The sequence below is a fragment of the Lemur catta genome, chromosome 1 (assembly GCF_020740605.2).
Source record: "Lemur catta isolate mLemCat1 chromosome 1, mLemCat1.pri, whole genome shotgun sequence".
In the NCBI taxonomy this organism is placed as follows: domain Eukaryota; kingdom Metazoa; phylum Chordata; class Mammalia; order Primates; family Lemuridae; genus Lemur; species Lemur catta.
In genome coordinates this window covers 223,072,572-223,098,143 of record NC_059128.1, presented here as the reverse complement: position 1 = coordinate 223,098,143, position 25,572 = coordinate 223,072,572, and the positions used below count along the sequence as shown (strand labels likewise).

The 25,572-nt window shown below is 39.7% G+C and overlaps 1 protein-coding gene across 1 annotated transcript in view; it reads left to right on the top strand.

Moving 5' to 3' along the window:
* Positions 1-25,572, top strand: part of PARP14 (poly(ADP-ribose) polymerase family member 14) — a 40,508-nt gene that overhangs the window by 13,599 nt on the left and 1,337 nt on the right. Inside the window, exons 6-15 of the mRNA XM_045540145.1 lie at positions 426-2,641; positions 7,348-7,584; positions 8,113-8,334; positions 10,971-11,049; positions 13,708-13,857; positions 14,774-14,836; positions 15,157-15,324; positions 17,346-17,552; positions 17,634-18,233; positions 19,521-19,654. Of these exons, the coding sequence (XP_045396101.1) occupies positions 426-2,641; positions 7,348-7,584; positions 8,113-8,334; positions 10,971-11,049; positions 13,708-13,857; positions 14,774-14,836; positions 15,157-15,324; positions 17,346-17,552; positions 17,634-18,233; positions 19,521-19,654 (4,076 nt within the window). The remainder of the gene's footprint in view (positions 1-425; positions 2,642-7,347; positions 7,585-8,112; positions 8,335-10,970; positions 11,050-13,707; positions 13,858-14,773; positions 14,837-15,156; positions 15,325-17,345; positions 17,553-17,633; positions 18,234-19,520; positions 19,655-25,572) is intronic.

Here is a 25,572-nt window from a genome sequence, read left to right as displayed (position 1 = left end):
TTACAAAAATGATCAAATAGCATAATACTTAGATGAGCTTCACTTTGAGCACAAAAATATTTTTTTACACTGGGGCAAACGTTTTCTCCATGCTTGTGAGCAAACTCATCTATTTCTTACCATGGTGGTGATATATCAGTAACATCAGAAAAACAGAAACTAGAATTTAATTAACAGGATTTCAACATAGAGTGATTTTGGCTAGAAAGTAATTACTCCATTCAGTAAGGGATACCTGTGCACTGTTCGCCCATATCAATTTATATCTGAGCACTTTGAAGGTAGTGCTGCATCTTAATACGTTGTAACATCAACATTCTACAAACATTAGGATTTTTTTCCTCTAGAATAGGAGAGTTTTGTTTTCTTTTCATTTGAAACATATCACACGGGGATTACTTTACTTTTCTTTCTTTCCTTTTAAGTGTTAGACACCATCATGGTCAAGAAACTTGACTTCAATAAAATGCCACTTTCTGTGTTCCCATACTACGCCTCGTTGGGCACGGCCTTGTATGGAAAAGAGAAGCCTCTGATCAAGCTTCCAGCACCATTCGAAGAATCATTAGATCTTCCCTTATGGAAGTTCCTACAGAAAAATAATCACCTGATTGATGAGATAAATGATGAAATGAGACATTGTCACTGTGAGCTGACATGGTCCCAACTCAGCGGGAAAGTTACCATCAGACCAGCAGCCACCTTAGTCAATCAAGGAAGACCAAGAATCAAGACCTGGCAGGAAGATACTTCCACAGCACTGTCTGGCATCAGGTCTCAATATAAAGTTACCCCACTTAAAGCAGATCCAGTAGTGTGGGACATTATAAAAAATGACTTAGAAGATGATAGGATTTTGATTGAGTTTGATACACTTAAGGAGATGGTAACCTTAGCAGGGAAATCAGAGGATGTCCAAAACATTGAGCTACAAATCAAGGAATTAATAGAAAGCACCATACAAAAAATTAAAAGGGAAGAGCAAAGTGTGAAGGAAAAAGTGGCCATGCCTCCAAGCAAGTATTCTCTTTTGCACCAGAGTGGTACAGTGGAACATCTATGCACCGAGTGCCCAGAGGTGGAGATTTGTTATGATGCAGTCACTCAATATGTGTGCTTGAAAGGACTCTGCGCAGATGTGTATAAAGTAAAGTGTGAAATCCAGGAAAAGGTGTTCACCATGGCTCAGAAAAACATTCAGGTTTCTCCGGAGGTTTTCCAGTTTTTGCAGCAGATAGACTGTAAAGAATTCTCTAAATGTCTTTTTATAGCACAGAAAATTCTTGCAATTTATGAGCTACAGGATACAATTGTTCTGTTAACCAGCTGTTCTTCTGAAGTCTTGTTAGAAGCTGAAAAGCAAATGCTCAGTGCCTTAAATTATAAGCGCATTGAAATTGAGAACAAAGAAGTTCTCAATGACAAGAACTGGAAAAAGCTCACTTACAGTTTGCAGAAGAAACATAATTCCTCCTCAAACACTGTAGTAATCAATGAGTTAACTTCAAAAACCACAGCTGAGGTCATCATTGCAGGCTGTGTGAGACAAGTAAATGATATCTATAAATTGCTTTTTGAGTTTTTAGAAAAGCATATGAAAATAGAGAGATTGATTGAAATAAAGTCTTCCTTAGTTACAGACTATTTAAGGGCAGATAAGAAGGTATTCTGGCCAAGGATAAAGAAGGCAAATGTGCAGGTAGCCTTCAATACTGAGAAAAAACAAAACAGCATTTTACTAACTGGCCCAAAGAAGGACGTTCTGGAGGGAATGAACACCCTCCAGCAAATCTTGGATTCAGTCTGCGTGAAAAACGTCTGTATCTATAAGCCCGGAGCCAGGCAGTTCTTCCAGGATAAAGCGCGGTTTTATAAATGCGAGGCCAGACGATCGTTTGGCTGTTTCATTGAACTGCAGGAGAAGGAAGTGGAGAAGTGCCTGACTCGCAGGTGCCTGGCCCCGGGCGTGGTGCTGACCGTGCAGCAGGGCGACTTGACGCGGCTCCCCGTGGACGTGGTGGTGAATTCGGCCAACGAGGACCTCCGGCATTCTGGTGGCCTTGCCGCCGCGCTCTCACAAGCCGCTGGCCCCGAGCTCCAGGCCCACTGTGACCAGATAGTGAAGACAGACGGCAAGGTCCTACCCGGCAATGCCATCATCTCGAAGGCAGGGAAGCTCCCGTATCGCCACGTGATCCACGCAGTGGGGCCCCGATGGAATAGCAGCGAGGCCCCGAGGTGTGCGCACCTGTTACGGAGAGTGGTGACACAAAGTCTGGGTTTAGCTGAGAAACACAAGTGCCGATCCTTAGCCATCCCGGCTATTAGTTCCGGAATCTTTGGCTTTCCCATAGACCGGTGCGTGGAGATTATTGTTTCAGCCGTCAAGGAAAACTTCCAGGGTAACCAGGATGGATGCTGCTTGAAAGAGATTTACCTTGTGGATGCGTCTGAGAAGACTGCTGAGGCCTTTGCTGAAGCTGTGAAAACTACACTTAAAGACACCTTGCCCGATACACCTGCCGGGCCCCGTTCACCAGCAGCAGTCCTGCCTGGGGAAACACCGCAGACAGAGAGAACTCTGGTGTCCCCGGGAGGCCTGCGGATGCTGTTGGTGAGAGGAGGTGTGCAGGATGCTAAGGTGAGTGTCCCTCTTTAGAGAACACCACCGGGGTGCTGTGACTCCACCTAGCCTGTCACTCTCTCGTGGGGGGCCCAAGGAGGAAAAGGATCCAAGGGAGAATCAGGGGAGAGAAGCCCATGCCCTTCATCCCTTCCTTCAAACAGGTTTCCTTAGACAGTTGGGCTACTTACCAAATCATTTCTAGTAGAGATTGCCCAGTTATGTGAGAACTGCAAGTGTATTGAGGTCAGATCACTAGGTTTCCAGTAAATGGGAAAATCCGTAATACCACACATTTAGGCGGCGCTCTATACTTTTTCAGTGCTTTTACATCTGTCACATTTTGGTAGATCTAAGGTTAACTTCCTGTCAAATTTACTGACAGCAGATACAGAACAACTAGAGCATAGGGTGTGCGGAGGGCAGGACTCTTGTCGATGGTGCGTGCTAAGCGAGAGTGAACTTGGGGGCCAGAGTCCAAGGGCCGTCAGTGCCCAACTCCAGTGAGGAAATGTGGGGAGAGAGTGGAAAGTGGATCTGAGAAAGTTCCAGGTGTCAGGTATAATGTAGGGACAATTCTTGTAGGCTGCAGGGCTGTGTGTGTGTGGTAGAGGGAAAGGATTAACATGTTTTTTAGAAGGTATTTAACAACCTTTTCAGCACAACCTCTAACTAATCAGAATAGCAGCCCTCTGCAGCAGGGTCTGGAAGTGTCCTGCTGTGCCAGGCATTGCTTCTTTTTTTCTCTTTCAGGAGAAATTATGGGGGTACAAACATTTTGGTTACATGTTATGACTTTGCCACACAAAAACCATGATTTGAGGCGTGCCCTTTACCCCCTGCAACGTTCACCATGTCCATTAGTTGTGAGTTTACCCACCCCCAACCCCCAAAGAATATTACTACTGTGTGAGCACCATAGCGTTGATCAGTCAGTGCCAGTTTGATGGCGAGTACATGTGGAGCCTATTCTTCCATTCTTGTGATACCTCACTTTGGAGGATGGGCTCAAGCTCTATCCAGGAAAATATAAGAGGTGCTAGATCACTATTGTTTTTTATAATTGAGTAGTATCCTATTGTATACATATACCATATTTTATTAATCCACTAGTGAATCGATGGGCCCTTGGGTTGTTTCCACATCCTTGCAATAGTGAATTGTGCTGCCATAAACATTCGAGTGCAGATATCTTTATTATAGAATGACTTTTGTTCCTTCGGGTAGATGCCTAATAGTGCTATTGCTGGATCAAATGGTATTTCTATATTTAGCTCTTTGAGATCTTTCCAGATTCTTTTCCACAGAGGTTGCACTAATTTGCAGTCCCACCATGTAAGAGTGCTGCTCTTTGCCAGCATTTGTTGCTTTGGGATTTTTTTATAAGGCCAATCTCACTGGGGTTATGTGATATCTCATTGTGGTTTTGATTTGCATTTCCCTAATGATTAGAGATGTTGAGCATTTTTTTTTATATGTTTGCTGGCCATTATTCTGTCTTCTTTTGAAAAGTTTCTGTTCATGTCCTTTGCCCATTTATTGATGGGGTTGATTTTTTCTTGTTGATTTTTTTGAGTTCTAGATAGATTCTTGTTATCAGCCCTTTATTGGATGGGTAGAGAGCAAATATTTTCTCCTATTCTGTGGGCTGTCTATTCGCTCTCATGATAGTTTCCTTGGCTGTGCAAAAGCTTTTTAATTTGATCAGGTCCCACCTCTCACCTCTTACAAAAATGAATTCACGATGGATAACAGACTTAAACCTAGGCATGATACCTTAAGAATCCTAGAAGAAAATGTAGGGAAGACTCTTTCAGACATTGGCCTAGGCAAAGAATTTATGAAGAAGACCCCCAAAGCAATCACAGCAGTGGCATTAATTCTTTAATTGGAGGATTTGGGGGAGTCCTGGGAAAGGGATTCCTGGCAAGGATTGGGGAGGTGGTAAGAGCACTGGGGACAGAGTCAGGGCAGCACATATTTACCAACCAATAGAAACATTTTTCTGTATTGTAATAACTGGCATGGCCATAGTTGTGTCTTCCGGTGTATATTAACCACAGCCTTTCTCTGCTGGCCTGGAGGGGACATACTCTGGGCTGCCAGAGGGGGATGGGACAGAGAGCCGGTGAACGCCCTGCCTGCCCCCCAGACTGCTGCCGGGCTCTTTCTTTTTTGCCCCACCTTTTAGCAGGAAGATTGATTAGTACAATATACCTAAAAGAAAACAAACATCACAATACAAAGAAAGTGCAAACAAGCCTGAATGTTTTATTCAAAGACCAAGACCAAAATCCTAAATTACCAGCACTAGGTGTCATTTGTTTTCATTATCTTTAAACAAAACACAGTTGGATATGCTTTAAATGATACTAAATGAAATGAACTAGATTTAATAAACCTGCCAAATGTTTTGCTTTGAATTGTTTTACAAGAAAAAGTACCTCTAAACATCCACCCATTGTCTTCTGTAATATGCTAAAAGGTGATACAATCAAAACTGTTTTAAGCATATGCCTGCGAATATACTAACTGTTTTAGCATATTCCCATGCCACAACTATCTTGAGAGAAGCTGAAAATTGTTTAACAGTCATAACTAATCATTCTCCTTTTTGTTTAAACAGCTTTATTGAGATATAATTCACATACCATACCCATTTGAAGTATACAATTCAATGGTTTTTAGTATGTTCACAGAGGTATACAACCATCACCACAATCTAATCTTAGAACATTTTTGTCACTCCAGAAAGAAACCCTGAGCCACCTTCATTCCATCCACCCACCCCACATCCCCAGCCCTAGGCCACCACTAATCTGCTTTGTTTCTATAGATTTATTTATTCTGAAATTTTCATATAAACTGAATCATAAAATTAGTGGTCAGCTATACCTGGCTTCTTTCACTTATCAGAGTGTTTTCAAGGTTCAACCATGTTGTAGCATGTTTCAGAACTTCATTCTTTTTTATGGCTGAATAATAATCCATTGTATGTATATGCCATATTTTATTTATCCATTCATCAGTCAAACATTAGGATTGTTTTCACTCTGACTTTAATGAGTAATGCTGCTATGAACACTTGTGTACAAGTCTTTGGAGGAACATATATTTTCAGTCCTCTTGGGTTTATACCTAGGAGTGGAATGGCTGAGTCACACAGTAACTCTATGTTTGACCATTTGAGGAACTGCTAGACTTTTTCCCAAAGTGGCTACACCATTTTACACTCCTGTTAGCCATGTTTACAGCTGCAATGTCTTCACATCCATGCTGACACTTGTTATTATCTTTCTTTTTGATTGTAGCCATCCAAGTGAGAGTGAAGTGGTATCTATCTCACTATGGTTTTAATTTGCATTTCCATAATTAATGATGTTGAACATCTTTTCATGTGCTTTTTTGGATATTTGTATATCTTCTTTGGAGAGATGTTCATTTATATCCTTTGCCCATTTTTAAATTGGATTATTTGTCTTGTTATTATTGAGTTTTAAGTGTTTTACCTAGTTTGGATACAGGTCCCTTATCAGATATATGATTTGCAAATATTTTCTTCTATTCTGTGAGCCATCTTTCTTCTCTGTTCAAGTTGTTAACTTTGTTTAAAATATTTCTTGTTTTAATTTAAAAGTACTGAACTATAAGATTAAAATATTAGATTTCTTCTTACAGTGAGCTTCAGTGATAGTTATAAGAACTGTAGTTGGTTGAGTGTTTCCGTGTGCCAGGCACTGTGCTGTTTGACATGCATTTTCTCATTCAGTGCCATGGGGTAGATTCTAGGATTATGATTCTTCTCACTTCATAGATGACAGAATGAGATTTAGAGGGGTTAAGTATTTTGCTTAAGTCCCACAGCTAACAAATGGCAGAGCCAGGACTGGAATTTGTTCAGGCTCTTAACCATTGCACTATATCAAAATGTTAAAAATAATTTTGCTTCTCATTTTAAAAATCCAAATAAATAAGCAAAAAACTCTTGTGAGCAAGAATCAGTATTGACACTGACTATTAAGACGTTCTTTCTATTCGTTTCAGCCCCATAGATGTGTAGCTTCCCCTGCCACAGAAACTGCTATGCATTACTCCTCAGTAACCCAGGCAGGGCATGTTGAAAATCATTTGGTCACACTCCTTTCTTCTCTTGGCCTCTCTAATCCAGTCTGATTAATCTGCTCACCTGCACTGTCTGGGGAAATAGCTTCCCTATCTGCTCACTGTCTGTCACGAAGGCCAGGTGGCTTGGCACTGGAGGTGGCCTTCTGCAGTCTACCCCCACGGTAACTTTTCTAGCCCGGCTTGCACCATTTTGTGGCAGAAGCTCTCTATCAGATCAAATTAATCTGCTCACAGCTCACAGCACACCACGTTTATGTTCATGCTGTTCCGTGTCTCTCTCTGCCTGCTGCAATTATTCCCACTTCTCAGAGCCCACATTGCCCATGACATTTTCACTAGCTACCGGAGGGGCTTCCTCTGGACTCCTTCAGTGATCCTATACCATTCATATACTGCTTTATGCTAGCTCTCTTTTGTCCTGGAGTGTCACTTCAATAAGTATTTCATAATACTTTGTCTTCGGGTGGTATTTCATTCTCTGAAACCTTAATCATCTTAGTTGCCACCCATTGTGCCAAGCCCAGTGTCTCAAATACAGCAATCATTGATGAATGCTTTTCTGTTAGAGTTTGAAACAAATTTTTGCTTTTCTCTTTAAGACCGATGTTGTTGTCAACTCCATTCCCTCGGATCTTGCACTTAATAGAGGGCCCCTTTCTCAAGCCCTCTTGGAAAAAGCTGGGCCAGAGCTCCAGAAAGAATTGGACACAGCCGGACAAGGGGTATCTATCAGCGTGGGCACAGTTCTGCAAACCAGTGGCTGCAATCTGCACTGCCAGCAGGTGCTTCATGTGGTGGCTCCGGAGTGGAGAAGTAGTGACACATCTTCACACAAGGTTGGGCCAGGTTTTAAATTCTCTAGGAAATTTGGTATCTCTTTGGACTCTCCTTGCAGTGTCACAGATTGGACCTTTTCTGTTTCTCTTCCATAATATATATGTCATATTTTTGGCAGGTTCCATCATTGTGGCCATTTCTTTCAGCTGTAGCCGACTTCTCCTGAGGAGAAGTTAATACATGAATTGGTTATTGTGCTCAGTGATTATTGGAGCTCAGGGAAGGGTTATTGAAGATAGTACTTCCTATGAGAAAAGCCAGATGAGGGTCTGAAGAATGGAAGAGAACAGTAGTTGCTTTGCTTCTTTCCTTCATCACTGAGTGAGTTTAAATCATTTTTAGAGGGTCTTTCATATTCCCTTTTCCTTTTCCTGTATTTTTCCTTCCTCTTCTGACTGCCCTCTATCTCTGTTGAAAGCAAAAAGGAGTAGACAGAGATAACAGTCAAAGTTGCTAAATTCGTGTTCTTTTTGTTCTAGTTCCCATTTCTAGGCAAGGTACATAAGGATGTGCTTTGTGCTTTTCAGATCATGGAAGACATAATCAGAGAATGTTTGGAGATCACTGAGAGCTTGTCCTTAAAATCGGTTGCATTTCCAGCTATAGGAACAGGAAACTTGGGATTTCCTAAAACCATATTTGCTGAATTAATCATTTCAGAGGTGTTCAAATTTAGTAGCAAGAATCAACCGACAGCTTTACAAGAGGTTCAATTTCTGCTGCACCCAAGTGATCATGGAAATATTCAGGTATGGTATCATTCATTATTTTGACAACTGAGACCTGATGTTCTCAAATGCCTTCTTGGTCTAATAGGATGTTCTTCAATATATTTTCTATACAGGAAGGTAAGGAAGTAGTGTAGACTAGTTGTAGCATGACATAGTTCAAGAAAAATTATGGATATAGAAAAAATTTAACTTCTTATTCAGGAAAATTTCAAACACATACAAAAGTAGACAAAATAGTATAATGAAGTCCCTTGTACCCATCACTAGGTTTCAACAATTATCAGCCTATGTCCAGTTGGCCAGTATGTTTCATCTCCACCTCCATGTATTTGCCTTCTTCCCATGTTATTTTGAAGCAAATCCGAGACATATCATTTTATCCATAAACAATTCAGCATTTATTTTAAACAAGAACAATTCTTTCTTAAAAAGTAACATAACCACAATATTAAATCACACCTAAAAGAAATTGGCAGTGATTCCTTGATTTTATTAATTATCAAGTCAATGCTGAAATGTCCGGCTATCTCTTAAATGTTTTATTTTGTTTTTACAACTTTGAGTTTGAATCAGAATCCAGATAAGGCCCACATGTTGCAGTAGAGTTGACGCTATAGGATTCCCTTCCATATGGGACATAGAAATTTTAATACATATTATAAAAGCACAGTTGTAGCCCTACCAATAGGAAAATGTCAGGATGGGCTACATACAAGTGAAGGGTGTAGTTAGAATGAATCAGCACATCCCCATTGGAGCAGGAGTGTTGGGACCAGAAACACCAGAGGCATCTTCAGTCACAGGGAGCCCACCAGTCAGCCCACATTTACTGAGCATCAGCTGTGGGTGAGCCACTGAACTCAGCATTATGGAAGCACAAGAGGCGTTTAAGCCATTAACCCTGCACTCCAAGTCTTTATTTAATCCAATAGAATAGATGACATTAAATGTTTGAAAAGTTCCGTGATATTGCAAAAATTTAACAAACAGATTAAAGTCAGCAACCCAAGAGATGTTCATGGATCACTGGACCATCTGAAATTTTAGGTCATACTTTATTTTTTCCTGGAGCCAGACACTGCATATAAGTTCTTTGGAAGCAAGCAAATCTGACTTAAATTCTACTCAGGCTGCTAAATCACCTGCGTGAAATATGTGATTCATTTACTATCCTATATAATTAGTGACTTCTACTCAATAAAAGCCTTTTAAATAACCTCCCTGTGACTTGCTTTGTGCAAAGTGATGTGGATCATGGAACAGTAACACATGGAAAGTAGCACATGCTTTCCCTCGTATAAACCATAATTACTTTGGAGTTAAGATTTATACAGACAAAACAAATTAAAGGAGAGGTACAAAGTGCTGACTGTTTTTGAATGAATGGCTGATTTGATATGGGCATGAGTCCTGTAACATAGACCTCAACCTTCAAATCTCACCATTTTCGTGCAACCCTAGCCTTCATTTTCTTTAGATTCAGAGTACTCTGCAATATTCTGTAAAAAGGATTTGTCTGTACAGACCCATTTAATGCCATTTGAAATAATATTAATTCTCTACACATGGTTATTATACTTTTTCTCTTAAGACTTTTAAAGACAGTTAAACTTTGGTTACATTTTCACAAAAAATCAGTAAAACTTATTGAGATGTTTATTAGTGGAGACTGCTAACAGAGGTAGCTAAACAACAGCCCGTGTTTTGAACATGACCTCTAAATATGCTTTATTGGGGCTATTTTTTTTAAATTTTAATCTGTTGCTAACATTGAAAAATAAAAAATTTTACATAAAACTCCAGATGTCCACCATGACCTAAAATTTCAAAACTTCTGGCACGTTGGACATGGATTCCTGCTAGGAACAGTTTGCTGTGGCTGAGTAGCAGGTTCTCTATAGTTCTCCGGAGTCGACTCAGTCCACCTTGACACTTGTGCCTGGTTACCTGCCTGGCCCCTGGAGGCCGTGAGTCTGAGACCCTCGCTCTTCTCTCTGTCTGGGTCCTTCTCCCATCATTGCATCAGTCTTTAGACACTCGTTTTTTTCCCATCAAAATTCTCTTAACACTAGATTTTACAGTTGGCAAGTTATTTGCTTTTACTGATTATGAAGGTAGTACATGTTCATTGTAAAACTCCAAACAATACAAAATGCATAAATTCTTCAGTTGTATTTTATGCCAGTCTTCTTTACTACATGTGTGCTTTTTAAAGTCAGATTATATAATATATAATTTAATATCCTTTTTTCATTTAATAGTATAAAATGACCATTTCCATATTTTATTAAATATTCTTAGAGAATATGATTTTTAATGGCTGCTAAATATTCTGACATGTGGATATACCAAAATTTATGTAACTATTTCTCTATTGAATTTTTAAGTTTTATTTTTTCTTTATTATGAATAGCACTCTAATGAATATCCTTGTATTTCTATCTTTGTTCACATCTTTGGTAATTTTCATAAGATACATTTGTAGAAACAGAAATATATGTATTCTTTGCATAACTTGAAAAATCTGTACTGAAATTAATACTGTTTGAGAATTGTTCTCTCCCAAATATGTATGTACGCATGTAGAATCAAAAGCCCTGATGAATCAAATTTATTCAGGAGTATAATGGTCAAAACTATGTTTATATTTTCAGGCATTTTCAGATGAATTTGCCAGGAGGGCTAATGGAAATCTCGTCAGTGATAAAATTCCCAAAGCTGAAGATACAAAAGGTTCAGTAAAGCTTTTAAATTGAGAAATGATTTCTGGTTGGTAATTAACTATTCAGCGACAGGTAAAAGATGATAGTGATGATTTTTATGAAAAAACTCCAATGAGTGATAAGATACTGAATTGTGTTCCATATACCTGAGCATGCAAGACACTGGCCATGTTTATGTGATCGGGAGCAAAAGAGAAGGTGGCCAACTCATATAATCTGTCTAATGGGTTTTATTTTATTTTATTTATTTATTTATTTTTTTAATTTGAGACAGAGTCTTGCTCTGTTGCCCAGGCTAGAGTGAGTGCCGTGGCGTCAGCCTAGCTCACAGCAACCTCAAACTCCTGGGCTTAAACGATCCTACTGCCTCAGCCTCCCGAGTAGCTGGGACTACAGGCATGCGCCACCATGCCCGGCTAATTTTTTCTATATATATTTTTAATTGGCCAGATAATTTCTTTCTATTTTTAGTAGAGACGGGGTCTTGCTCTTGCTCAGGCAGGTCTCAACGCCTAACTTCGAGCAATCCACCCTCCTCGGCCTCCCAGAGTGCTAGGATTACAGGCGTGAGCCACTGTGCCCGGCCTAATGGGTTGTGACAAAATGACTATTTCCTAAGGATAATGTGACATGTGTTTTCAAAAATAGACAAATTTAGAGAGACAATACTAATCAATGCTTTACTTTTGTCAAAGTTGTTGTTGCTACATTTGCATTTATCCTGTTTGGGGTTCACTGAAGCTTCTCGAATATACAAATGTATGTCTTCCATCAAATTTGGAAATTTTGAAGTTATTATTTCTTTAAATATTTTTGTCTGCACTCGTCTCTTTCATGTCTCCTTCTGAAACTCCAATAATGTGAATACTAAGCCTTTCGATAGTGTCCTGCAGGTCTGCGAGGAGCTGTTCTTCCCACCCCCCAATCTTTTTCCTCTCTGTCCTTCAGATTGGATAATTTATATTGATCTGCTTTCAAGTTCGCTGAGTCTTCTCTCTGTCTGCTATGCTATTGAACCCATCCTGTGAATTTTTACTTTAGATACTGTGTTTTTAAGTTCTAAAATGTCCATTTGGTTCTTTGTAAAATAGTTTCTATTTCTCTGCTCCTATTTTTCCATTCATTCCACATCATTTCCATTCATTCAAATGTTTACTTTGATCTCATGCATCATAGGAATGGTAGATACCTTTAAAGTCTGATAATTTCAACATCTGGATCACTTTGGGATTGGCATCTACTGCTTGTCCTTGTCCTTGAGAGTTGGCCATATTTTCCTGGTCCTTTCTATGACAAGCAATTTTGGAATATAGGCTAGACATTTTGAATAGTATATTGTGAGACTTGGGTCTTGTTAAAATCCTCTGGAGAATGGCAATTGTTTGTTTAATTGTTGAGCAGCCAGGCAGTCCATTAGGTTCATTCTGCAAGTTCTGTCTCACCTCTTCAGGCAGTGGCTCCAGTGTCAGTTCGGTTCTCAAAACCTTTCCTATGCTGCTTTGGGTCTGCCCCACTCATGAGCAGCTCTGGAGTGAGCTCAGTTCCTATACAGGATTAGGGGATCCCTCTCTCCAGCTGTCACCTTTCTAGGATTCCTCTCCCACTCTCTGGCTTGCATTTTCCAGGTCCTCTGGCCAGAAAGACAGGGTTCCCTCAGAGTTTACGCTGCCTGTTGTCTTGCCTCACAGTTTTGCATCACCAGGGTTGCCCTTGGGCTAAGTGGAGAGAGAAAAGTAAGTGAGAAAAAAAAAAAAAATAACACACACACATCCACTTTTCAGACCACAGAGGCACTTATCCCTGATTATTCTGGCCAGAAATATAGGACGTCTCTCAGAGTTTGAGTTCCCTGTGGTGTCAGTATAGAGTTCTGCAACTGAGATCATCTTGGGCAAGGGCCTGGATTAAAAAAGAAGAAAGTCCAGACTCGGTAACTCACACCTATAATCCTAGCACTTTGGGAGGCCAAGGTGGGAGGATTGCTTGAGCCCAGGAGTTTGAGGTTGCAGTGAGCTATGATGACACCACTGTACCCCAGCCTGGACAACAAAAAGAGACCCAATCTGGAAAAAAAAAAGGTGGCAGGGGGCGAGGGAAATGAGGATTCCCTCCCATACTATTCAGCTCCCAGGGACACTTTTCCCAAAGCTCTGGCCACAAAGATAGGAATCCTCTGAGAGTTTTGCTGCCTGCTCCCATTGTGCAGTTCTGCAACTAGGGTCATGCTTGGGTCAAAGCTGGGAGAGAAAAGAGGAAAAATTTTAAAACAGAACAAAATGAGAAACTCCCCCCACCCCACCCAGCCTTAGACAGGTTGCTTCTGCAAGTTTTGGCTCCCGTCCTCAATCCGCCTGCTGCCATTGTTACTTTTCAGAGTTTTCAGGTAGTGGCTTTTTGTGTCTGAGTTTTTGTTGTAATCAATGGTGGAGAGAGACTTTAGTGGGCTAACTTCACCTTGGCCAGCACCAAAGTCCATGTTTGACATCTATTGTATTTTCTAATTCTTTTTCAGAATCAGACCATCACTGGCGCTCAGGGTCAGGGCCGCATTAGGCTAGAGGTCACAGAGAGAGGGAAGATGTATGAGGGGCACATGGGAGGAGCACCAGACCCAAATCATTCTTGCTGTTGCTGACTTGGTTATTGACTCCACTTGTTTTCTTTTCAGGTCTTTATGGGGCTATTTCTAGCCCCAGTTTAGAAGTGTATGAAATGAAGATTGGCCCCATCATCTTCCAGGTGGCTTCTGGAGATATCACCAATGAGGAGGCAGATGTGATCGTAAATTCAACATCAAAAACATTTAATCTCAAAGCAGGTACTTTACTTGTATGATTTTGATGAGTGTAATAGTTAACAGTAGATGCTATGAATGGAAGTTTTCTATAGCCAAACTGGTTTTTATATCTTTGACTTGTTAATATTAATTAAAAATTTTTTGGAGACAGGGTCTCACTTTGTCACCCAGACTGGAGTGCAGTGGTATCATCATAGCTCCCTACAACTTCAAACTCCTGGGCTCAAGCGATTTCTCCTGCCTCAGCCTCCCGAGTAGCTGGGACTACAGGCACATGCCACCATGTTCATTAATTTAAAATAATTTTTTTTGGTAGAGACAAGGTCTGGCTCTGCTGTTCAGGCTGGTCTCGAACTCCTGGCTTCAAACAATTCTCCTGCTTCAACCTCCCAAAGTGCTGGGATTATAGGCATGAGCCACCACATCCAGCCGATAATTTTAAAAAAAGTTGTTTTTCTCTTTTTTGGAGACAAAGTCTCACTCTGTTGTCCAGGTTAGAGTGTAGTGGCACAATCACAGTTTACTGCAACCTCAAACTCCTAGGCTCAGGAAATCCTCCTAACTCAGCCTTCCCAGTAGCTGGGACTAGAGGTGTGCATCACCATGTCTGGCTAATTTTTAAAAATAGAAACAGGGTTTTGCTGTGTTGCCCAGGCTGGTCTCAAATTGCTGGCCTCACACAGTCCTCCTGCCTTAGCCTCCCAAAGTTCTGGGATTACAGGCATGAGCCACCACACTCAGCCTTTTAAATTATTTTGGTAGGGTTTCTCATAATTAGTAACAATTATTTTATTAATTTTTCTTCGTCATCAGCAATACCCAGGTTATAGGATTCCTTTGATGGAGAATGGACTTAAAATACAGAAATCTTTCTGATCCAAATGTACCATAGTGATTTTTTATTCATGTTTGTTATCATCTTGATTTTCTCATGTAGGGGTCTCCAAAGCAATTCTAGAAAGTGCTGGACAAAGTGTGGAAATGGAATGTTCTCTCCAAGGTAAGGCATAGTGCTATTTTTTGTTCAAAATTGTAACTGGATGGGAGGCCGTGGAGAGGCTGAGGGAAGTCTTGGGACTGGGGAGACAACGCATCAATTTTAAAAATCATACATTTTACTGAAGAATCCCAATCACAGAGAATTAGACGTGAGAAGTAATCTCACAGTTAAAGAGAATTTAAGCCATACACTTTCATTAAAGATAGTATTTTAGGAATTTTTAATTCATAAATTCCTTTCTTGCCAAATCAGACATTTTGTTTTCTAAACAAAGGGTGGGTTCAGCATCTAATTTTGCATTTTTTTGGTCTGTTTCCCAGCTCAACAGGGCAAGAATGATTATATAATTACTGAAGGTGGATTACTGAGGTGCAAGAATATCATTCATGTTGTTGGTGGAAATGATGTCAAGAGATCGGTTTCCTGTGTTTTGCAGGAGTGTGAAAAACGGAATTACTCGTCCGTTTGCCTCCCAGCCATTGGGACAGGTTTGTGGCCTCTGGCTGTCAAGGCAACTCCTGAGGCTTCCACTTTCCCTTAGGTTTGGTGCTGAGTGTGACGCGGTCAGTGCCAAGTCTGAGCCCAGGCAGCGACAGTTAATCCAGGAGGGGACAGCTTCCTCACCCCAAGGCAGCCCCCAAGGGAAGGAGCAAGGCCTGTGGACAGTTTAAGTAAAAGAGAAAAAAATGAAGAAAACTGAAGAGAGTGTTGGGATATTAGAGATACAGAAAGAAGGGAAGGGAGAGAATGAAAAGAAAGGCCGTCGTCATTCTCCTTTATCAGTTCCTTCCTCTGCTTTCGCTTCCGTGCACAGTCTACATTATTTAGTCCTTAACTTTCTCTGCTGTCCGATCCCCATGGAGAACATTAGTGCATCAACTTTCACCTGACCCTGGCTGACTCCCAGATGAACATTTCCAGCCTGCAGCTCAACAGCCGGTGTGTCAGTGGGCATAAGGGCGTCTCTGTGTGGAGGTTTCCCAGTCACCAGATCCTAGTGCTTCATAAACTCAACTCTCCACTTTCCTCTTTTGAGCCTACTTGCCTCTTTGAGTTTCTCATTTTCTTCAAACTATGTCATGATTGAGTGATTCTTCATATATAAGGATGGTGCTTTGGATTAATCTTGAGTTAGGTGATGCTCTTTGAGCTGTTTCCCCAGGAATCAGAGTCATGTGCATAGATGAGGAATTCCTGCTCTGACTCCCTTAAGAGAGCTGGTCAGAGAAGGCGTGCACTCTTAGGCCTGAAGTGAATGGAGCTTCCTGGTCCCAGTGGGAAAACACTTAGCATTGGATCTGTCATTCTGTTGTTTAGGAAAGTTTAAATGTCTTAGGCTGACATTCTAGACTCTCCAAAATTTAGCCTCAGTAAACTTAAGTTAACCATCCTGGAATGACATAGAATTACAGAAAGCAAGATATGAGTCAGTAGATCAGAAGAATGCCCAGAAAGTGACAAGGATGGTTAAGTTTATTGAAGCTATGCTCTTCCAAATACCATGGAAAAACTACAGTTTTGCAAAGGAGAACTTCCCTCTTTCCCTGATCATCTAATAAAAAAACTGAACAAGTCTTTTTGGTTAATTGTATATGGAGTTTGTCTACATTCCTACAATTGTCTACCTAGCCAAGTCAGAGGTCTACTCCTTTTCTACGATAGTGGTGGTATCATCCAAGTGTGCTCTTACCACTGTGGCCAGGGGACTTTTACATTGCCTGTCACGTGACTTTGCCAGCTGCCATTCATATGGGATCATTTCCATGGTTGAAAGGGACTTTTTGTGATCTCACCTAGGCAGTGGCTTTCATGGCTTAAGAAAAAGGCTATAGAGTATGCTGAAAATACAAAAGGATCTGCTCAGGGTGGCTGCCTGGAACCCTGGTGATCAGCTAAAATCTCGCTGAATGTGGGAGGAAAGACTTCCTGGAAGCTCATGGATAACTCGTATGCAAAGAATTATGGATTATAACAAATAGCTTATAGCTCCAGGTATCTTACAAAATTAGCTTAGTTTAAATCAGTTTCCCAAAGATATCTCGGAGAATAAGGATACATGCATAAAATCAAGTGATGACTCAGTCAAAAAAACATGTTTTTCTCTTTAAAGAGCATGTTGTTTCAACATATATGAGCATCTTCTGCTTCATACGGATTTTTTGAGAATGCTAGTGAGCCAAGAAGAAAAGTTACCTGTGCTCTGTAATAGGGGGAAGAAGACAGTGAGCTAGGATAAGCTGAATACAGCAGATACAGACGTCTGACACCCAGAAGTTAGATTTCTGGGACCTGTGTTCATTGCTGGGCTGTTGGCTTCCTGATCTTGGAATGAAAACTCCCCATTGCATGTGGGACCTCAAAAGTGTTTGCTGATGCATTGTTAGAAAATTTCACAGTGATGAAAGAATTGGGAAGTGGGCATTTATTCTGTGAGCACCTAATTTATTCCTCAGGCTTTTTCAGTAGGGTCTTTATTTTCTTCAGTGATTTGTATTGTTTGCTTTTCCAGGAAATGCCAAACAAGACCCAGATAAGGTTGCTGAAGCCATAATTGATGCGATTGAAGATTTTATCCAGAAAGGATCAGCACAGTCTGTGAAAAAAGTTAAAGTTGTTATCTTTCTGCCTCAAGTGCTGGATGTGTTTTATGCCAACATGAAGAAAAGAGAAGGGTCTCAACCTTCTCCCCAACAGTCTATGATGTCTAAACTTGCATGTGAGTTGTTTGTTTTTATGAAATGCATGTTCCTAACATTGCTGTCACATGGGAAATATCTAATCTTCCTTTTCTTTTTAGCATATTTCGGCTTTTCAAGAAAATCTCCCAAAAAACAGACACCTTTGGTTTTGGAAAAGAAAACAGAATCAGCAATTTTTCAGGTATGTGGTGAAAATATAAATTGTGTGGAAGATACTATCTCCTGGATTCAAGAACTGATTAAAAAGGAACAGTTGCCTTACATCAGTGAAGACGAGTCTATCAAAGACTTTGATGAAAAGGAATATCAGGAATTGAATGAGCTGCAGAAGAAGTTAAATATTAGCATTTCCCTGGACCATAAGAGACCTTCGATTGAGGTTTTGGGAATTACCAGAGATGTGATGCAGGCTAGAGATGCAATTGAGAAAATGATCAAGAGAGTTCGACTGGACAAAGAACAGGAGTCCCGGGCAGATTGTGTCAGTGAATTTATAGAATGGCAATATAGTGACAACAATACATTTTGTTGTTTTGACAAAATAACCAACCTGCAATTGGAGGATGCAAAGAGAGCAAAGAAAAAAACAATTGTTCTCAAAATTAACAATGGGAACTACACAGTGAACTTGGACACATACACTGCCACAGATGTAAATGGACACAGTTTACCTATTCAGCGCCTCATAAAATCTGAAGGTAAGTTAACCTTTCCTGCCTGCCATCCATTATTTTACACCTACTTTGAGCTTAACACTACTCTGTACAAACATCAAAATTTCAAATAGAAAAAATTCAAGTAACCCTAGTGGAATAAACTAGAAAATAGGGTCTGTGAGCTCAAAGAGCTGACATTATGGCTGGGAAAACACAACATGGACACATGCAAACAACCTGAAGATGATCATCTTAATGGTAACAGTAGCCAACCCTTGCATTTGTTTCCATCTCTACAGTTCATTAGCTTCTCAGAGCTAGTTCTACAGGGGAGGTCATGGCCACATCAGTCAGGAGACGGAAAACCATAGGCTTAACAGAAAAGAGGCCAGGGTTTCTAGAACACAGGGGCGAAGGCGAGGAAACAGAAGACAGCCTGGTCAGGGAGCTGGCCTTCTCTGTGTCTGTGGCTGACAACCCAGGGAGGATGGGGAGTTGGTAGGAACTTCCCCCAGAAGTCACCTCTGCCCTGAGCAGAAGGTTCCTCGACACAGCAGAAGTAGCTTCGGATTCTCTTGGGATCTGCTCCCCCAAAAGGGAATGACTGTCTCGTGTAGACGGCCATACCTACCTTCAAACCACATAAGTCCTCCACTGAACACGAGTTGATTGGCTTCCAGTACACTCTATTCCTCTCATGTGAGGTCAGTGTGAAGGCATCCCTCAGACCCTGAGCAACCCTGGGGGAATGACAAATCGGACATAGTGTTCCACCTAGCAGAGGAGGAGACAGAGCTGCCACCACAACCTGTCACATAGCAAAACCTACCACCCAACAACCTCTTAAGGACACTGTGAAGAATAATGAAAAAATAGATGTGGAGTACCTCGTGGTGGTGATGGTGAGCAGTCCTGGCAAAAATCCATGCATACACAAAACAGTAGCAACCAAAACATGGTAGGGAAATAATTTATTGTTAAATTATGACAGATTAGAGAATGAACAGAACATGTCGATGTGTTATACTGTACCAACAGTTCTCCAACCTTAGCATGATCAGAACTTCAGATGCAGACACACAGGCTCCACTCCTCAGAGATTCTGCCTCAGTAGACCTGTGGCTGTTTGTTTTTTTTAAAACAAGCATTTCAGTTGGTTCTGATGTAGGTTGCCTGTTGTTTACACTTTGAAAAACTTTCTGCTAAAAAGATAAGAAAGTTCTTGAGCACTGAGGCTCAGGAGACTGTAAGACAAGAACACGATGATACTCTCTTTTTCAATGCATACCAGGAATGTGTGTGGGAGTTCTCAAAACGTCTCCTTTGCAGTTGACATCCCTGCACACTGGAGTGATATGAAGCAGCAGAATTTCCTTGTGGTGGAGCTGCCACCTGGCCACCCAGAATATAGCACTGTGGCAACCAGGTTCAATCAGACCTGCTCACACTTCGTAATAGAGAAGGTAAGCCTGCTGCCAACGTGGACCTCCTGAATGGTGGAAATAAGTGGTCATGGTCCTATGTAAATACATTTTCATCCACTGCCTTTCACATTTTTTTAAGCCCAGCATTAGAATTTTTATAGTAATGAGATATTAGATTCTAGATTCTACTCATCTGATCATAATTACTGAGACATTACAATTCTTGTGTCAATTATTAGATTGTGATACATTAGAATACTAAAGACATACTTGTTTTGTGAAGCAAGCCAGTACAAGTTCAGAGGTATGGCAGGCATCACAGTTGGATTCGGTAACTGGCAAACACCACTTAGAGCCGTAAGGAGGCTCCTCAGGCCAGGCCCATGTTCTTCCGCCTCTCCATTCATGGGTCAACAGTGCGCCTTTCATAAATCCCACAGCCCTTCCTTGTTCGTCTCAATTATTTTATCATTTTCTTCCACTTTTAAACATTGTTGATGTTGCTTATGGAAATTGTGTTCTTTCTTAACTTCTGTGGCAATATTATTTTGATTCTTTTTTTTCTCCTTAACTCATTTTCTTTTTGTTATCACTGGTATCTGTTTCTCCTCCAAACCCCTGATTCTAGCTTTATCCACAGCTCTTATACTTTGGTCTTCTGTCTCTGCACCTCACTGGGGAATGCTTTTACCCTTCCTGGCTTCAGCTATTAGTTCAACATTGATAGCTCCCAAATTAACATTATCAACCTGGATTTTTGACTCAAGTTCTAGAACGTACTCCCAGTGGCCTGAAAAATCTCCACTTACATATCTAACTGCTAAACCAACTTCTCTAAAACTTAACTCATCATCTGTAAGTAATTCTCTTTCCCCTTCCTTCCTCATTTCTGTTGTTGGTGCCACCACTTTCTGAGTAAAGCCAAAGATCTTTGATCCGTAATAATGAGTCTGCCTGTAAGCCCTGCATTTTCTTTCTTTGTAAATTTTTCTTGTACTTTCTATTTGCATTGTCACCACTCTGTTTATTCAAGTAGTTAAGCACTTAATAATAAAAGAAAGATTTAAAGCATCCTAAAAAGATAAATACGTTCAGATAAAATAAATAGACAAAGAAAAATGGATAAAGAGAAAAGGAGGGTAGGGAAAATAAGATAATACAGATGTATTGCTAGTTCACAAAAATACATAACATGAGGTTACCAATTTGTTTCTGAGCTTCCTAGTAGACAAAGAAAAGAAGTAAACATTCAGTTACAAGACATCATGTCCATAAATCAAAAAGCAAATTTGGTAAGGAAACTCACAGCTTTTCACAGTACTGAGATTTCTCTTGTGGAGTAAGTACTGGAGAATATCCTCAACATCACCTTCACAATAAATTCAATATCAAATTTTATACCACTACTTTTTTTAAAAAAACATTCCATAATGTGAACTGGTTGAACAAAACTGATGCCTGATTGAATTATGTGATTCAAGTACACAGCTCTTTGATGTTCTAGTTCTAAGACAACAAATAAGTTTCATTCCAAATACCAATTACAGTTAACTGGTAGTGGCTGACTGGCACATTGTGATGGGATGCCAAGCTCAGAGTGAGCAGGAATGAACGTCCCAGTTGATCAGCAATGTCTGCAGTGGGCCCTGTGGAAGCCAGCTATGTGTTGGCAGACCGTAGCTAGGGAAATGATTTCAACACTTTTTTACAGTGGCACCCTTTTTTCCAATAAAATCTTATGTGAAATCCCAGTGTGTGAACCAGATAAAAGCAGAGGTTCCTAGAATTATGAAAACACCAACATGAAAAATGGGTCATCCTCCATGACTGTTATGTCTTATGATGAAGAATTTTTTTTTTTTTTTTTGAGACAGAGTCTCGCTTTGTTGCCCGGGCTAGAGTGAGTGCCATCGCATCAGCCTAGCTCACAGCAACCTCAAACTCCTGGGCTGAAACAATCCTACTGCCTCAGCCTCCCGAGTAGCTGGGACTACAGGCATGCGTCACTATGCCCGGCTAATTTTTTTCTATATGTATATTTTAGTTGGCCAGATACTTTCTTTCTATTTTTAGTAGAGACGGGGTCTCACTCTTGCTCAAGCTGGTCTCGAACTCCTGAGCTCAAGCAATCCACCCGCCTCGGCCTCCCAGAGTGCTAGGATTACAGGCGTGAGCCACCGCGCCCAGCTATGATGAAGATTTTTAATGTCTATAAACCTTTCACTTATATTCAACAAATTTGCCACATTTACTTTCTCTCCCTCTGTCTCAGTTTTCGCTGAAGCATTTGAAAGTAAGTTGCAGACATCGTGATACTTCTAAATATTTTAGCACATATCTCCTAAGAATAAAGACATTCTCTGCCATTTAGCCCATGTAAGAAAATTAACATTAATTCAATAATATCCAATATAGGGTCCATATTCAAATATTTCCAGTTGCTCAAAAAAATCTTTCTTATAACTTCCCTTATCCCCAATCTGGGTTCACACACTGTATTCGATCATTATGTTTCCTTTGTCTCTTCTAATATAGAATAGTACTACTGCATTTTTAAAAATTATTTTTCATGACATTGAATTTTTTTTAAGACTAAACCAATTGCGTTGTAGAATGTCCCACATCCTGGATCTGTTATGCCTTGATTTTTGGGGGAAGAATGCATACCAGTCTTATAGATTATAGACTTCTCTGATTCTTCATAGTGTCGTTTACTTTATTTCTCTATTCTCTTTGTTTCTGGTAAATTGGGAGTTAGGTTGAAAGATTTGGGTAAATTCAGATAAATATTTTTTGCAAGAATACATCATAGGTGACACATCACATCAGGAACCCCATATGGTAAGTTTGTCTTTTTATTAATGATGCTAAGTTTAGTCACTAGTTAAGGTGGTAACCACCATCTCTGTCCATGGGAATCAGTAGATAATTTGTGGGATGATTCATTATCACTGTATGTGTATCCTGTTCCCCAACAACCTTCTACTGATTGATTTTTAACATCCATTGATGTTCCTTGCCTGAATCCATTATTACACTCGAGGTTACAAGATGGTGATTTCCTAATTCTCTCTATGTATTATATATATAGAATGACATATATATATTATCTGGCATTTTTGTAAAGTATAAATTTTCTTCCTGCCTGCTTTTTAAAGAATTCAATATGTTATATTTAATTATGGTGTTTATTCCATTAGATGCACAAATTATCCTCCATTTGGCTGGCAGGAAGTTGGTTCCCAGGAATTTTGATGACTCAATTAATCTTTGGTATTTCTTCACTTTCTGTCACAAGATTTCTCATGCTCCCCCTGTACTTTCCTTGTCCCATGTCTGGAATCAGACATTTCTCAAAGAAGCCTTGATTCCTTTTATTGGGGAATGGTAGAGAGAAACCAAGAGTTGTGTGCTGAATGTGCTCACTGCTACTGAGGTGTTGTTGCTTCCAGCATCTTTTGTGGCTATAGCTAAGAAAATTATGAACTCATGTTCATGTTTTCAATTAAAATGTAATATTGTAGATTTTTTCTTAATACCTTATATTTACTTCTCATTTCCTATACAATAGAAATTTTGGTTTCTAATAACAGCACATATTTACTTATTTGTTTTATCCTATAGTCTACATAAAATTGTGTCAAAGTTATGATACCAAAATTATTGCTAGCAATATTAAAATAGTTATGCAAGCTTTCTTTTGGTTATTAGCATATTACAATATATCTTTTTCCACTCTCTTTCAACTTTTTAATAACTGTTATGTAAAGATGTGTTTCTTGGTAGCAACATATAGTTGAGTATTGTTTTTCTTCATCCTGCTTGACAATATTTGTTTTTAAACTGAAGTATTTAACCTGTTTATTGTATTTACTGATGTGTTTGGGTTTAAATATACTGCATTCATTTTGTTTCCTATTTATCATATCTATTCTTTGCTCTTTCTCTTTTTCTGCCTTCTTTTGTATTAAATATTTCTATTATTCCATTTTTACCTCTTAATAGAATGTTAGTTATACATTCTATTACATTTCTTTCATTGTTTACCATATAGATTACAACATGCATCCTTGACTTATTAAACTCTAATGTAAATTAATTTATCATTTCCCAGGTAATACAATGACCTTTGAACAATTTAAGCCCAATTTATCTCTCTCCTGCCTATTGTGTTACTTTTAACATGCATTTTATTCTATGTATATTTGAAATCCTATAAAACATTTTAATTTGTTTCTATAGTATTTATTTATATTTACCAACATATTTACCCTTTCCTCTCACTGTTCTTCAACCTTCCTGTATTTCCATGCTTCTAGCTGGGATCATTTTTCATCTGGATTTAGTATTTCTTTTAACGTAGATATGGTAGTGAAGAATTCTCTTAGTTTGTGTCTGAAAATGTCTTTATTTCATTTTTATTCTTTGAAGGGTATTTTTGTTGGGCATAGAATTCTGGATTGGCAATTATTTTCTTTAAGTGCTTTGAAGAAGTTATCCCATTTTCTTCTGACCTTACTGTTGCATGCTCTATTTCCCTTCTCTCTGGAATTTTAGCTCATCAAATCCTTGTTGCTTTCAAATAGACTTTTTTTTCTCCTCTAGCTCTTCTAGTAGTTGTCTGTGAGAGGTTAGTCTGGTGCAAGTAATCTACCCGAGCCAGAAACCTGCTGCTAATAATAAACCTAGTAAATAAAGTTAAAGATTTATTTGTAACATTTTTGACCTTAAAACTTATCCCATGAGAAATATATTAATAGAATCAGATTACTGTATTCAGAAATTACTTGAAATAATTCTTTTCTTTGTGTGGTTATTAAATTTTAAAAGAGTAAAAATACCAAACTTTTTTAAATTTAAGAATTGAAAGACTGAGAAATTGAGGATTATCTCAAAATTCTAAGAAAAAATTTTGAAGGCTTTAAAAATGAACAAAATAAACAAAATTTAAGGTAACTGGAAACAAAATGAATGTAAACATTTTGAAGATTAGAAACTTAGCTATAGGGGCTGGGCGTGGTGGCTCACGCCTGTAATCCTAGCCCTCTGGGAGGCCGAGGTGGGTGGATCACTCGAGGTCAGGAGTTCGAGACCAGCCTGAGCGAGACCCCGTCTCTACTAAAAATAGAAAGAAATTATCTCAACAACTAAAAATATATATAGAAAAAATTAGCCGGGCATGGTGGCGCATGCCTGTAGTCCCAGCTACTCGGGAGGCTGAGGCAGTAGGATCGCTTAAGCCCAGGAGTTTGAGGTTGCTGTGAGCTAGGCTGATGCCACGGCACTCACTCTAGCCTGGGCAACAAAGTGAGACTCTGTCTCAAAAAAAAAAAAAATAAAAAAAAAAAAAAAAAGAAACTTAGCTATAGGTAAAGAACAAAAAGGGAAAATAATTTTAAAATCATAAATCAGATCAACAAAATATAATGCTGAGACTTTGAACGGGAGGGCAAATTGTATCTTAATTAAACATAGAAAACCCAAAACTAGAGAGAGAGAGACAAAAAAAAAATCAGATGTATACAGGTATTAGGCCTGAGAGTTCTCTAGAATGGACAGAGATCCTAACAACATGGAACCTTTACCTTGTGCCTTTGCATAAGGGACCCTAGCCACCTTTACCCACCCATCACTCCTCCCAGGACAGCTTTATGAAACTGCCACTACTTGGAGATTAGGTGACTTTAGAAGCTGATCTGCAACCCAGGATCCAGGCATGTTCCACCACAGCCCTGGAGAGTGCTGCCCAAAGAGTGTTGTCAAAGCATGGCTACTTGGGTCTATAGCCAGATCCCTTCCCATCAGGATTCAGGCCCTACTCTTCCAACTGGACCATTAATTAATTAATTTCCTTCTTGCCTAGACACTATGTTGCTTCTCCTACTTTTAGAATATGGCTAGGTCAACCAGTATCCTAGAAGGACTGAGGCAGTGAGAGGCAAAGTGACAAAGGGAGG